The following is a 16,086-nucleotide window of genomic DNA, read 5'->3' on the forward strand; positions in this document are numbered from 1 at the left end:
AAAAAAAAGGAAGAATCGCTTTCATCCCCGTTCCCTGAGGTCTTCCATGCAGCTTGCTTCACACAGTCGCCACTCCCGTGATACAGCCAATTCGCAGAACCCTATTTATGTGCCGCATTCATTTCTCTGGTGGATTGCCCTAGGCCCACTCTTAGAAATGAGGTTTTGTTTGTGTCTTAGCAATAAGGTTCTTTCACTAATAATCTTTTCTAAGTTTATTGTTGGGGGTGGAGTATGTACTTCTTCAGTACCCTTAAGAAATTATTAATTCTATAGCTTGCTTCTACTTAGAATAATACTTAACCCATTGCAAGACCTTAGTTCAGTTCCTATCATCCACACTAGATGGCTCACATCTACCTTTAACTCCAGCACTGGAGGATCTCACACCCTCTTCTGGCTTTCATGGGCACCCACACACATGTGCCATACATCTACATAGACACATACACATAAATGAAATTACTAAAACATAAACCTTTAAAAATCTATAAAGTTTAAAAAGATGCCCAATTAGACCCTTCCTTATTTTTAGTCTTCTGCCAAATATATCCATTTACATCACCTGCAAAGAATGATAGGTTAAGTGCCCTGTTAGTTAAATGAAATTTTGCTAAGTGAATTTGCATCTATTTTCACACCACGTGATCCTTTTTAATCAATGTAACGGCCTTGTCATCTCTTGCCGATTCTGATGTTTTCTTCTTCTCAGTAATCCAAAGGTTTATTCCTGGCTTTGTAGTTGTGGTTTTTCATCCTGGCTTCTCAACTGTAGTTTTGATGTTGGTGTGGGCTCAAAGATGATTTTAGCTGAGAAATTTTCTTCCCAAGCATTGGTTTTGCCTCCAGGCAAGAAAGCAATGATGGTAAAGCCCATGCTCCTCATTGAAAATCCTTGCCCTAAGAGGGCCAGGCTGACTTCTCGTCCAATATAGAACCCTTCATGATGGATATCTTTGTCTTAATCAAATTTGGTGTCCATTTTCCAGGGCATTGAGATGAGGGTGAAGTTCTTTCTAGAAACTTCTTTAGCTACAAGCTCCTCTTATCACCAAAACCTATTCCTTCTGTTGAGATGGACTTGTAAAATCTGAATGAGATCTTGCCTGGCACCCTACCTGACTAACCTGTGGAATTTCCTTTGAATGTGTACTTCCTAAAAAAGGCATTTCCTCTAAACCTCCCTGATAATCTGAGCTACCCATAGAATTGCATAAAACATAAATTTCCACACCCACACTATCAGAACAGCACCTGGGGAAGGGGCTTGGAAACTTGAGTATTCAAAAGCACCCAGAAGTGTCATCAGAAGAGTGAAGCGAGGATATGAAGTCCTGTTCTTTAAATAAGACGTGGCCTTTTCTAGAGCTGTGAATTTTTATTTATTGCCATTGGTGGTCCAACTTCTCAAATGATGACTGGAGTACCAGACTCACGCTCACTTTGGCTAACACCTTGGTTTTTCACAAGCACCCTCAAACCATTCACACTGATTCACTACCATTCCAAGGGCCTCTCTGTGTAGGTATAGATGATTTCTTCCCAAGCTTTAATGTGAATATGAAGGGCCAGAAATAGTGCGTTTTAGAAAACACATTATAATTGTCTGGAATAAGACCTAAGATATAGCAAGATCCCAGGTGGATCCTGGAGCTGTGAATCCATGGACCACATCAGCAGCAAGGAAGCAGATAGCATACCAATCCTAAATGTCTTAGCTAATGGACAGCACAGAATGTGGAGTACGTAAATAGAAGAATAGGCTCTACTGCTACCCACATATGACACTCCATAAACACACTGAGGGCACGAGGTAAGTCAGCCATATGTCCTTACCCTGTCTGAAGGGCACAGTACTTGGGGATTTTACATATTTTCACTGTGTGCTGCCCAGAAATCCAATTTTGTCTCTATGCTTCCCAGAAAGCTCGTCCAGGTCTCCATATCCCTGACCCACTTGGGCCTGAGTTCAAGGCCACCACACTCAGAATGTATACTTCTTTGAACAGATGGCACAAAGCAAGGCAGGAGAGAGCTTCACACAGGAGAGGGGTATTAAAGTTGACTGCAGTTCACTCTTTTTTTCTTTTTATGGTGTCTTTGCTGATAGTTTCCTTTGCTTCCTTTTCTCAAGGAGGAGGGGTCTTCACTTTCCAGCTCTCAGCTCTTAAATCATTTGTATCTATGTGCTTCTTACTGCTGACAGCTGCTCCCCACTGCAGAGCTAGTGAGAGCCAGATGCTCATGGGCTCCAATGAGTAAGGAAGACTGTTGTTCGGTAGTCTTCAATCAACCCCGATCTCAGGAAGAGAGACGATTGACTTGGGCTGGGATAGGACCTGAAGTAGGGCAGATTATCTATCTATCTATCTATCTATCTATCTATCTATCTATCTATCTATCTATCTATCATCTATCTATCTATCTATCTATCTATCATCTATCTATCTATCATCTATCTATCTATCATCTATCTATCTATCTATCTATCTATCTATCTATCTATCTATCTATCTATCTATTTTGTTTTTTTCAAGACAGGGTTTCTCTGTGTAGCCCTGGCTGTCCTGGAATGCACTCTGTAGACCAGGCTGGCAGATAATCAATTTTTAAAGACTGATTCATTTTGCTAATTCACTTCCTTTTGACTTTGTTCCTTTTGTCTATAAAGCTGCATTATGTAATTATGTCTCATACTGAGCCTTGGGGTTTTCCTCTGTGCTCCTCTTATTCCTTGTACTAGAGAAAAAAAGGGGGGGTGCTTCCTGATCCATGGCTACACATCACTGGGCTCATTTGTGGTTTTAATTGTAAGATTTTAACCCTCACTTCCAGTGGTTCTAAAGGGAGAAGTTCAGAGAGAGGCACGGTTGTGCCTTTTCTTTCTCCTGCAGGAAGGCTATGGACAGTGGTAGATGCTGAGTCCTTCTTGCATGTGGGCACAGGAAGCCACTGTGTTGCATATGCCCCTCAGCAGGACATACCAGCATAGTGAGAGTGAGCATGTAAACTAAGATTATTATGGTCCAGGATGCCCCGTATGCCCATAGTCCCTTCTCATCCTCTGTGGACTTCATCCTCCTCTTTATAGCCCATGCCCACCTCTTACATCCATCCATTACTTCCACCCATGGTCAGGCCTCCATCTTTCCTATTCAGACACACTGGCATCTACCTGTGTCTGAAGTTTCAATTCCTGTTTGTCCACACACCCTCTCTGACCACCAATGTAGAGGACTGCCCATTTGTTATCCTTTTAATTCTTGGCAAATCCCTTAAAAACCAGCACATACTGCTGCCTTTGACAGTTTACAGGTCATTTTTCCCACTTGGTTCCAAGAAAGCAGGTACCTTGACAACTAATCAGCAATCACATCCCAGCACTTAAAATAGCAGACAATATTTGTAGAATAAATTTAAGTTTAGTAGAGGTTACACGGGAGCAGTTCACAGTGGAGAGGAAATGTTCTTTGCACGGGAACACCTAGAAACATATTTTTAGCACACTTAAAAAACTAAAATCACTAACCCAAAGGAAATGGCAGTGCACTGAGGTAGGTAGGCTCCCTGGAGATTATTTGAAGATCATTCTACAGGAGAATGAGACTGTCGAAGGGTTAACCTTTTTCCTGACAAATATCCTTTAAATGACTCTTACCGAAGTGACTTCATGCATATGATGGTGGATAAAATAAAAGCCACTGGAATTTGTAATCACATACCAATTTGTAAATGTTACCTTATTTAGAAAAGGGGTCATTGCTTCTAAAAGTGAATTAAAGATCTTGACAGGAAGAGGGATGATATTCATATCTGTACATGGTATGTAAACATGGCCAAAAGAACCTAAGATAGGAGTGAGAACGTGAGATTCCCCAGGCCTAAGTACCCGGTGCTTTAGCCATGATTGTGTGACAGCCATGTGTGTGGTAGAAATAGAAGAGGACCAACCAAGTGAGAAAGCTATTTATTCTGAGCTCACGATAGCAGAGAGTGAGCCTCCACCATCTGCGTTTTGGCAGAAACTCAGAGTCAGGCAGGGGCACAGGAAGCTCTGTAGTGGGAGAAAGGAAAGGCTCAGGTATTCAGAGACATGGAGGGTGTCGCTGTCCGGAAGCTGTGGGCACACTGTCTAGAAGTGGATCATCTCGGGGGGCACATTTACCTTTCGACCATTAGCCCTAAATTGGAGGTAGTAACAAAATGAAGCTGTCAATTGCTCCTTAAACCCCAGCCAGTTTGGACTGGTTGATTTGGAAGCAGTTGGCTGGTTCCCTGGGCTGGGATTAGAGACAGCATCATTTTATCATTCTGAGTTCTAGTGTGCTGCCTTCCTGGCTGGTCAGCATGGCAAGGACTAGATTCCTGTTTTTATATAATTCAGCTATTGTTCCATGTCTACTCAGTCTCAACATGGTCAGGCTTCTGAATACATTAAGAAGGCATCACACTTGGGCTAAATGATGTGGAAGCCATGCCACTTTGGGGGGTGGTGAGGCATCTGTGGGCTATGCTGTCTACTCACTGAAGATTCTCAGGATGTTTTATAAAAATAAAATTACAGCCATTGAAGGGGGTGGCTTTCTTTTATTTCAGTGACGACAGTTGCAATGCTTATGAATGACGATGACAACACCTGATTGAGGTTCCATGGGTTCCAGTCTGTCTAACTGGCAGATTCTTTGTGACTAGCAGAGGATAGTCACAGATTTTCTTAGGTTTTCTTTTTGGATGGTATTCACTGTTGGTGGACATTGGGTTCCCATGGGGAACCCAGAGTTACCAGGTGCGTGACCACTGCACACTCAGAAAGATGAGATCCTGATCTCATTTGCAGCCAATGGGTGCCCTAATGTCAGGTTTAATGATGAAGTTTACAAACAACCACATCACTGTGGGTAAGGAGAAAACTTCCTCTGTGTGGGGTCAGTGACAGAGGCTCAGAACCTCTGCTTGGGAGTTCATTCTTAAAAGGATAATGGCAGGTAATACGTGCAGTCTGGCAGGGAACTGTCTTCCTGAGAGTGTGGCTGTACTCCTGGGCTGCACTCCTGTCCCTTCTGAAAAACTCAGGTTTACATTCTGCAGGGTAGAGATTAAGTTTCTGTACCCTGTGCCTCTGTGACCTCCCTCACCTCCAGACTCTCAATGGGAAAGCATTAGGGCAGCACAGGCCATCCAGTAGTAACAGAGCACTGAAAGAATTTGCCTTAGAGTGAACTTGTCTTACTACAAATGCCGAAAGAATATGAAACACATTGTTGAGGGCCCAGGCAAGTGATGGTCAATGCTTTTATGAATCCCTTTCAAGGAAGAACTAATTTAGTGCTGCACCAGAAAATGCTGCCTAATGGGGACAAGTAGTAATGGGTCCCAACCAGAGGGGACAGATCCCCTACCATGGGCTATTTGGCCGTGCGTGGAGATAGTTGTGATCGTCACAGCTGGGAAGAGGTTAGCTAGTGGTTAGAGGCCAAGGATGAGGTGGCAGTCTGATCGTCGCATGGGAAGAAGAAAAGATAGCATCTACTTCAGAAAACAAAGCTGTGGTGGGAGGATCTACAGCTTTTCTTGATGTTTTGAGGTCTTCCTCTCTCCTTTCCCATGGGTCTGAAACGGTGACATAGGGAGATGAGCCAGCCACAGGGACTGTGCAGATAAGAATACGTGAAGAGATAGAAAAAAAGAGTAGGAACCTGAGTTACCAAGCAGTCTCCTGGAGCCAGATCGTCTCCCCAAGTCAGGGCAGTGCAACTCTGGACAGTTGCACAAGAGACATTTGCTTCTCTCAGTTGATTTTGAGGGAACAGGCGAGTATTTGGAAAAAAAAAAAAAAGAGCTTCGCTGCTGCTATCAAACCCTAGATCTGAGTAGCAACTTGCAAAGCTAATGTAGAAAATGCCAGTGCCATCCAGACTCTCACAGATGTTACATAATGTGTCACCAGGGCCTCTGGAAGTCTCGAGGGGTGCCAGCACGTGGGCACCAACTGAAGTGCTTAGCTGCTGTTCTGAAAACTGTGCAGCACCCTTAGATGCTTCAGCCACACGTGTCTATATTTTTAGAAGACACTTGTAAAATCTCAGCTGCTGGATCTTTTACTCTCCTGTGAAACCACCAAACTTATGCCTTTGCCTCCGCATCCCTTTGCTCCAGACACAATTTATTAAATAATGAAGTTATTGTTTTCTATTATTTTCTATTCTTTGTGTTAGAATGTCTCAATCTTGATGCATTCATCTTAAACATGCTGCATATGGAGCTTGGGGAGTTAGCATTTGTTCCACCGCAGGCAGCAGAGATGGAATCTCACTGAAGTTTCCGTGTGGACTCAGGTGGGCAGAAACATGGGCAGGGACTCAGTCCATCCTGGAGCACGCAGCTGGGAAGACACACATAGCCAGCCCCTTCTTGCAAGGAGCATGCATTTGCCTTCAAAGCTGCTGTGAAGCATGAAAACCATTACATTACCATAAGAAGTAAACTCTAGTCGTCAGAGAACACTGTAATGCTCTGTTTGGCTCACCCACACAGGCCAGCTGCAGACTGAGGGTGGTCAGGTTTCAACATCCATGAGGCAGAAGTTGGTGAATCCTTTAGGCGTTAGAAGAGCTTGGGAGGGCTGGACAGCCATTTTCAGCTATCTAAGGAGAGAGTGAAACCAAGGGTCAACTGAGTAACCATTGTTGACCTTGACATTCACAGAGGCTTCCTCCAACTCAGAGAACATGAACATCTCAGGGCAACATTCTGAAGCGTTAGCAGGTAGCATTGCCAGCTCGCTTTCTCTCTCTCTCCTCCTCAAGAGTTTTATGCCACTTTTTAAAATGAAAATTGCTTAAACCAAATGTGCTTCCTGATTCTTTTGCATATAGGAACAGAGATGGATATTATTCCAGATGGAGGCTCTGTACCTTTGCCAAATGAAGAGGGATCTTGCTTTTGTCATCAGAATAGGGCACAAAGCATCCACTGCTCATAATGGATTCTGGGAACTCGAATCATCTCAACAGCTCAGAACGACGAAATGCAGATGAGATACATGGAGAGGCCTCTGCTTGAGAATGGTTTTATTTTGACTGGTTTTAAAATGAGATAATTGTAATAGGAAATATTTATTTAAAGAGTTCTTGCTACCCAGGATAAAGTCCATCATCAGGGTTGTCTAGACAACCAGAGATGGTCAACTGTATCTTGGCCAAGATTGTGCATGTGACCTCTTGATGTTGATTCTGTGTACTCACAGGTGAGCTGCTGGCACTGCTGTGCAATTCTGGAGCCAATTCTATCCCTCAACACCTTCTGTAGCACTTCAGCCTACCTACCAACTGTTTCTGAGTACAGGGAGAATCTGCCTAGGTGGAGACTCTCTTGCCACTAGGAACACTGCCAAAGACTATCTACCACCCCTCCCTTACCTCGCCCTCTGTGTTGTCTCATTTCTGGAGTGTCCTGAATGAATTGAGAGATCCTTTAACTTCTATCTACTCAAATCCTCAGGACATCCACAAAGTGAGTATCAGTATGAAGCATGTAGACCAGCTAGTGAATGGTGACTTTCACCCCAGAGACTGAGGTAGGAACATTCCCAAAGCAAAGGTGGCATCACATCTCACCTGTGAACATATTCACAAATTCAGTGTGATTTTCTACACCTATTAGTCAGCTTTGTGTTTCTGTGCAGAAGTGTCAGAGACAATTAGCTTAGGAAAGGTTGTTTGGACTTCTGCTTCTTTGGATTCCAAGGGAAAACTGGGCAAGGCTCTTGTTTTGGGCCCCTGACAAGAGTGACATATCACAGAAGGAGCATGTGGCCCAACAAACTGCTTACATCTCAAGGTGAAAGTAGATAGAAGTAGTGTCCAACAATCCCCTTTAATGGTCTATCCCCAGTGATCTAAGGACTTTCTCTAGGTCCCATCTTTCAACGGTACCACCATCTCCCAGTAACATCATACTCAGAACCATACCTCAGAACTCTGGCCTTTGGGAGCACCCATTCATAGTTGACCTTCCACATCACATGCTCCACCAAGCAAACCACGGGTTGTATTTTTTTTTTGTTTCATCTGTGACTAGGAGTGGAGCACAGTTAGCAGGATATATCTTGACTTTCGGCAACTTCATTGAGTTTTTTTTCCTACCACCCTTCTCCACTCCAGTCCCTCCCAACCTCCCAATACTAGGTGGATGAGAAAGAAGGTTGGGGGGGAGGGAGGGAAGGGACTTAGATCTCTTTAGACTTCTTCCTGCTGATTAGGGCTGCCGAGTTTTGGGGGGGCAATGTTGACCTTTGTCCTTAGGATATCCAATTTCTTCTTCGTATCTTTTTACTCATGACCTCTTGACAAACCATAGCAGCAGGGGGAGCAGCCACAGCCTCTCTTGGGATTCTGGCATTTTATACTATCTCAAGACTCCTCAGAATTCCAACCAAATATAAACTATCTTCAGCTGGCAAGATCACCCTTCTGCCAGAGCATGAGACAAATTATAGTTAGCTGCTGTGGACAATCTGAAGCAGCCCCATATTGCACACCTGGGATTAGAAACAAAAATATATTCTCATAACATAAATGGGGTTTTAAAGAAACCAGTATTCTCACTACAACAGGACACTTGTCTAGCATGTTCGCATCCTTTGGTTAAGTCCCCAGGACCAGAAACTTACAATCTATCTGTACTGTATTAGCCCTCCGTGACCAAAACTAATGCTTCAGCGGAACAATTGAAAAGAGGAATACTTTATTTTGCCTCATTGTTTTCAGCCAGTGATTACTTGACATCGTTGCTCTGAGGCCTGAGGTAAAGCAGAGCCCCCATGAGGGAAACACGAGGCAGAAAAAAAGCTGACTCTTCACTTCATGGCACCCAGGAAGCAAAGTGAGAGAAGGAATCCAAAAAGTCATGTCCACAGTGGCCGCTTACTTGTGATCAGGCCCTGCATGCTGACAGTCTATCCAGTATTAATGGATATACTCATTGACGAAGTCACTGCCCTCGAGACCCAATGCCCTCTGATAAACACCGCCAAAAGGAGACAAGCCCTTCAACTCAGGAACCATCGAAAACACTGCAGACCCAAACCATATCATGAGCTACTTTTCTGTTGCTGTGACAAAATATTATGGCCCTGGAAACTTATAGAGAAAAGAGATTTTGAGGCCTATGATTCGGGAGGGAAGGGAATCCATCATGGCATGGAGGTATGTCAACAAGAACCAGGCATGGAGGCAGGCGTGGGAAGCTGGGAGCTCACATCTCCAACCACACATAAGAAGCAGAGAGAGCAAAGTGGAAGTAAGGCCAGGTTGTATGCTCTCAAAGCTCACCCCAGTTATATACTTCCTCTAGCAATGCCATACCTCCCAAACCTCAAACAGCAGCACCAATGGAAAGCCAGCTCTTCAAATACCTGGCCCTATGGGGGGACATTTTCATTCAAATGTACATGTCTGTTTCTTCATTGTTATTATTTAAATAATAACATATAGCCACAGTTTACATTGTAGTTTACTAACCTAGAGGTGATTTAAATTGCGCATAGACTACAAATTGGCCTTATTAAATATGATACCATTTCATAAGAGACTTCAGTGTTCATGGACTTTGGTATATATGGTGTGAGGCTGAAACCAAACACACACACACACACACACACACACACACACACCAAAAGACAACTGTACATTCAGTAGACCGTGATCTTTGATACAATCATCTTTCCATGTGTGTTTGAGGAACATCTGAATTGCCTAGAATCTCCACGAGGACATGCCACCTCTCACAGAATTGATCAGTAATGTCCAAGGATGTGATCCAATCATAAAAAAAAGAAAGATGTGGTTGCTGAAGGGTGGGCGCCCCCATATGTGAGGCACCAATTTCTTCCTTGCAGGAGACGATGACAATGTTCTTTATGTGAACAAGAAGGCATTATCTTTGCTGATCATTTAGGTCAGATTGTTCCCCATGTTTCAAATTGTGGTTTTAAACTGACAAGGATCCTGACATTCTCTCTAGGGGAATTCATTTGTTTTTTTCCTCCTGACATATTATTTTTTTTACCACTATAAAATATAATAACAATTTAAAAAATAAACTTAAAAATTTAACTGGGGAGCTGTTGGAGGTCTCTGCCCCTTACTGCTGCCGCCTCCCCAACCCCCAGGCCCATAATACTCTTTAACTGGGTTTATTTGGACGCTGGAAGAGAGAACAGAAAAACCGCTCCCATAATTTTGTGCTGTGTCTCTTTCTGTTGCTCAACCCAATCTTTCAGAATTAGACGGATCCCCAGTATGACTCAGGGAGCCTCATTCTTCCCTGGGGAACAGGTGGCATGCCTGTGGTCCCCTCTCAGACTCTACAGCCTTCACACTGCTCCTTCTACACAGTTCTACATCTTGGAGTGAGACATCTTTGGACATGTCAGTGGAAAGTTGGGTTTAGTGTCTTGAATTTTTAACTAGTTTCTTGCCACCATTCCTATGACTCACAATTTTTTTACTCAGTCACCTTCCCCTACCCCCAGTCGCTGATACGAATTTCCCAGGATTTTGTCACAAATGGAGAAGGAGAGTTAAAGTCCAATGCCACATATGGAAATGGGGCTAAAGCCACCAGTGTAGAGGCTTGGGTTCTGATGTGTATCACGTGTTTCTCAGAGACTCTGTTTTGCTCATTTGTAAAGGTAGCTGGTGGGTCACTCAGGTGAATACTTGGAGTTTACATAAGTTCTCACAGGACAAATACCAACTCAGCTCTTATTGGCTGGGCAGCTAGTCCTCATTCTTTAGAAATCCACAGGCCAGTTAGCACTCAACAGAATAACAGAATGAAGCAGAGTAAACCATGGAGAGATCTGACTGATTAATAATTTAGTATGAGCTAAATTCAAAAACCTACCGATGTGCCTTCATTTGCTCTCCTCAGACCAAGCTGTGTAAGTAAACTATCTAGTATATTTCTATATACTATAGACTGTCTGCGTAAGCTATCTTGTAGCTGGAAGAATCCCAACTCACTGTGTCAAGACTGGTACTGTTGTGCTGGTAGCCAGAGTCCCAGCAAGAAATTCTGGACCCTGTAACCAACAGCACAAGGAAAACCCTGAAACCAACATTTGAATTCATAGTTAGAGCTCAAAGATGGATATTATTAACAATCTGTGCCATCTGGTAACTTTATGTTTGAATGCTCACTCTTGCTAACCGAACTTCCAAAATACTTATTTTAAATTTATGTGGCCTCCAGACCTTAATGAAGAACCTGGCCATCTTCATCCTGCCCTCATTACAGCCTTGATTTTGATTTAAAATAGGAAGAGTTGAGAGAGAGAGAGAGAGAGAGAGAGAGAGAGAGAGAGAGAGAGAGAGAGAGAGAAAGAGAGAGAGAGAATGGCTGTGCTGCCAGTTGGTGTTGCAAACTCCAGTTTTGTGTTGTTCATCACCCTGCCTGCAGCCCTCAGTGCCTGGCACATAGTGGGCACTTGATAAAAATGTAACTGGAGGCATGCCCATAGACCAGCCACACCGTGCTGATTCAGTTTAGTTGCTAATGTGCTGCCAGAAGACAGGGCGGATGTCCAAAATCTAGGACAAACTCCAGAATGCATTGTCAGTTGTGAGGACAGCTAATTTGAGGTTTTCTTCTCTGGTTCCAAGGCTTTGCTTTGTGAATTAAAACCTCTTGGGACACAATCTAAGCCATTGCAGTCCCATAGCATGTGAATGAACTCACTGTTTCGGGTTGTATTTCAATGTTATACTGCTAGGTTTTCTTGATCGTTCCTTTTGGCTTTGTGTTGATAAGCCTATCAGAGCAGCTTGGTTTTTGGTTGGTTTGCTTGTTTTTAATCTTCTTTCTTGTTTCTAGCCTTGTAGCATTGATGTTTCTTTTGCACATCTGTTTCTCTTTTACTAGGCAATGATGACCACCTTGTTCAAAACAGAGAAGGAAAAGATACATAACTTAGAAAATGGCAAATTACATGGATAGGGATGTATATTGTCAACATGAAACCAGGTACCAGTGTTAGATCTGGAATTGTGAACTCTTAACTTAAAAGGTATAATGAAAAAATTAACAGATTAGAGGTGTGTGTGTGTGTGTGTGTGTGTGTGTACACGTGTATGCTTCTGATGATTAAATCCAGGACCTTGAGAATACTAGGTAATCCCCAGACCCTTTCTTTAATTTTTAATACTACACTTGAAGATTCAAAAAGTTAACATATTTCAACAACTTCCCACAATGAGAAATATGTTACTAACATCATTTTATGCATGATAGACTAAATAAAGAATAAAAGTTCAATATAGAACATGTATTCTATTTTTTTTATTATTTTTTTATTTTTTGGTTTTTCAAGACAGGGTTTCTCTGTGTAGCTCTGGCTGTCCTGGAACTCACTCTGTAGACCAGGCTAGCCTCGAACTCAGAAATCAGCCTGTCTCTGCCTCTGTAGACCAGGCTAGCCTCAAATCAGCCTGCCTCTGCCTCCCAGGTGCTGGGATTAAAGGCATGCACCACCATGTATTCTTACAAAACAATAAATAAAAGGTTTTCTCAACCTCAAGCAAGCAAAGCCCATAATAGGCCATTGAAGAAGAAAAAGAAATACACATAATGACTATGTGTGTAAAAAAATAAAAATCTACAACATTACTGGCAACAAACACACTTCAGATCTTAAGCAATGATATCTTAATTTTGCTTAGAAAAATTCCAAAACTAAATTAGAACAAAAATGCTAAACCACAAGGGATCAGGAAAAACTATCACATGCCAACGAAAGCATGATTGGAGTGAGACACCAGATACAGGACAAGGGCTTTTAAGAATTTATGGAACCTGGAGGGATGGCTCTGCAATTAAGGGCTGGGTTTCCAGCAGACCACCGGGCAGGTAGCAACCATTGGTAACTCCAGTTCCAGGAGATCCAGCGCCCTCTTCTGGCCTCCATGGGCACTGCATGTATATGGTGGGCATACAGGCAAGCAGGTACACATACTCAAAACATATAAAGGTAATTTTTTTAAGAGATAAGGGAAAAATTCTTATCTTCCAATCCACTCATTCAGCAAATATTTTGAGCACGTACAATGTATTCTTTTAGTTACTCAAAATTGAATTTCAAGTTTCAAGGACTAAATGTTGATGAGGGAAGTAACCAGGTGAGTAAATGCTCATTTATGGGGATACTACTGAGTTATTACCATAACAAAATGATGAAAGCAGTTAAAATTTAAAGTTTAAATGCTTAAGTGAGCTAGAATGTTCTATGTGGCAAAATGCTTGACAGCTATCAAATGTCAGTGTGTAAAGGCCCGTGAATTAGTTTGCTCTTCTGTTGCTGTGACAGAGACCATGCAACCTGGGGATAAAAGGTTTATTTGGAGTATTCATTCCCCAATGTCATTTCCATCATTGAGGGAAGCTAAGGGAGGAACTGAAGCAGGGCAGGAACCTGGAGGCAGGAACTGAAGCTGAGACCTTAGAGGAGTGCTGTTTACTGATTTGCTCCTTGGAGTGTGCTCAGCTTGCTTTTTTATACCACCCCAGACCACCTTGTCCAGAGGTGGCACTGGCCATAGTGGGCTGTACTCTACCACGTCAACCATCAGTCAAGGAGATGTCCCACAGATGTGCTTTCAGGCCAACATGATGCAGACACTTCTCAATTGAAGTTCCCTCTTCCCAAATGATTCTAGCTTATGTCAGGTTGAGGAAAAAATTAACTAGCACTCTCAAGAGCTACTGAAATGAAAGAGGGTTAGCTATAGACCAATAGGTAGATTAACTCTCTTTATTGCTTAAAAACACAAATGATTAGAAAAATATTCTAGAACTTTAAAAATAAGGCATAATTTGATCATGGGTTATCAGGTAATCTTAGTATACTTCAGATTTTTCAATCTAATTGATTATTATTTCAAAACATAGGCTTCAATTATTAACTATGGATTCTTGGAAGCAAGATATGTGGATTTGCATGCCATAATCAACCCAGACCTTTCATGAAGACAAAAATAGGAATTTTTTTTTATTATTTATAGTACTTAGCACTGAATTTAATGAACATGAAAACTGAGAATTTAAATATAGAGATTATTTTTCATCTTCTCAGAAAGGCAATTTTATAGATGCAAAGCAAGCTTTCTTGCACCTTCATGATGATATGTTGAAGGTCACCATATCCTTGTAAGCAGGATCATAACACCTGATTATATATACACCCTCCTCTAGTTCCCACATATCATACAGATGCACAGTTATCTCTGTAAGGACCCAGGACAATACATTGGGGACTGTCAAAGTGGGTGGAGTCTTCCCTCACATTTCTTTCTTTGGAAAGTTGAACTTTCTAACATTTTATTTGGAAAAAGGAACTCATGGGTAAAATCACAAAAGCCCATGTTTGAAAGCCATGGGCGGGGCCCATGGATAGAAAGCCAATGAAAGCACCCCTCTATCAGTCTATCCCAAATTATTCACAATACTATTGCAAAGTAATGTAAATTTGGAGGCTTGGAGCTTCCCTGACTTGGCTGTCCCTCAACCCTCATGTGTCTTCTCATTCTTTCCCCAGAATGTCGAGTGGTGAAATCAACTTCTTACACCAAAATAGCGTCAGCGTCCCGCAGGGGCACAACCAAGAGCCCAGGACCTTCCCGGAGAAGCAAGTCCCCAGCCTCCACCAGCTCAGGTAAAGACACTAAGAAACCTCCCAAGCAACTGCCTGGTTTCTGACGCAGCCGCAGCTGAGGCTGTGTGGGGCTAGAGCGTGAGGATCTCCAGCAGGCGTCGATTCTGGTTTATAATTTTAGAATGTGTTCAAGCGGATGAACAGATTTGCCCAAGTCTAGCATGTTAGCTGTAAGGGGAAAAAAAAATCAAACTTAGAAAAACAGGCTTACTGAGACTCAGGAAACACAGAGCTGCTCCAAATGGAAGCGCTTCACCAGCTGCTTCACCTTGCACCTGGCTCATCTCTCTCCGGGTCTAGAAATTTCCACTGGGGAACTGATTCTACTTGGGGCTGGCTTATGGAGGGTTTCCAGTTTGTCTTTGCTGAACCTGTTTCTCATGCTTGTGACACTGGCCTGAGATACCTCATTTGGCTGTGGGGCTAAAAGCAATAAGATGTTGGGACCTGGGGAGGTGTGCCACTGCAAGACCTCAGCTGGGTCAGTTTCTGAATGGACTCAGATGTTGCTGTTGGAAGTGTCTTGGGATTTGTTAGCATCTCCTTTGATCTCTTTAGTTAATTGACTTGTGTATGCATTTATGTTATTTTGTATATTCATATATGCTGCTTTGCAGTTATAACTTTTTGCTATTATTTATAGTACTATTCACCTATAGAAGAACTTAATTCATTTTACTTCCCACTTTCTCTGGTCTTAAGATAAACACAAGTCAGTTAGGAAGTGTTGACTTTTGGTCTCAAGTATAACATGTGTTTCATTATGGTTAAAGGATATAAATGTTGAGATAGAAAGTATCAATGGAACTGGGCAGTGGTGGCACATGCCTTTAATCCTAGCACTTGGGAGGCAGAAGCAGGTGGATTTCTGAGTTCAAGGCTAGCCTGGTCTACAGAGTGAGTTCCAGGACAGCCAGGGCTGTCACGGGGAAACCCTGTCTTGGAGGAAAAAAGGAAGGAAGAAAGAAAGGAAGGAAGGAAGGAAGGAAGGAAGGAAGGAAGGAAGGAAGGAAGAAAGAAAGAAAAGAAAAGAAAAGAAAGGAATTATCAATGGCAAGCACAACAAGGCTATCGCATGATTTCATGATGAGGAGTTCTACAAAATAGTGCAGAAGATCTTTGGACCTAAGGGAGGCTTTTTCTGGCTTCACACAGGCCCAGAAGGAGTTACATAAAGGACCTGGCTTGGCTGCCTCAAAGACAACATTAATGGGCTGTTTCTCTGAGACTCACACCCCTTTTGAGACTCTTTCTCTTCCTGCTTCTCCATAGTCAACCCTCAGTCAACCCTCAGAGGCTCAACACTTATTCTGATGGTAAAATAAGATGCTGTTCTTTTCCCACATAGCCAGTCAGAAGTGTGGGCTGGCAAAAAC

General features: G+C 42.6%; 1 protein-coding gene across 6 annotated transcripts in view; it reads left to right on the top strand.

Moving 5' to 3' along the window:
- Positions 1 to 16,086, top strand: part of Dclk1 (doublecortin like kinase 1) — a 299,253-nt gene that overhangs the window by 196,407 nt on the left and 86,760 nt on the right. For all 6 annotated transcript variants that reach the window (XM_031373869.1, XM_031373868.1, XM_031373871.1 and 3 more), the window contains exon 5: positions 14,594 to 14,710. In XM_031373869.1, the coding sequence (XP_031229729.1) occupies positions 14,594 to 14,710 (117 nt within the window). The remainder of the gene's footprint in view (positions 1 to 14,593; positions 14,711 to 16,086) is intronic.

The sequence above is a fragment of the Mastomys coucha genome, unplaced genomic scaffold (assembly GCF_008632895.1).
Source record: "Mastomys coucha isolate ucsf_1 unplaced genomic scaffold, UCSF_Mcou_1 pScaffold16, whole genome shotgun sequence".
Classification (NCBI taxonomy): domain Eukaryota; kingdom Metazoa; phylum Chordata; class Mammalia; order Rodentia; family Muridae; genus Mastomys; species Mastomys coucha.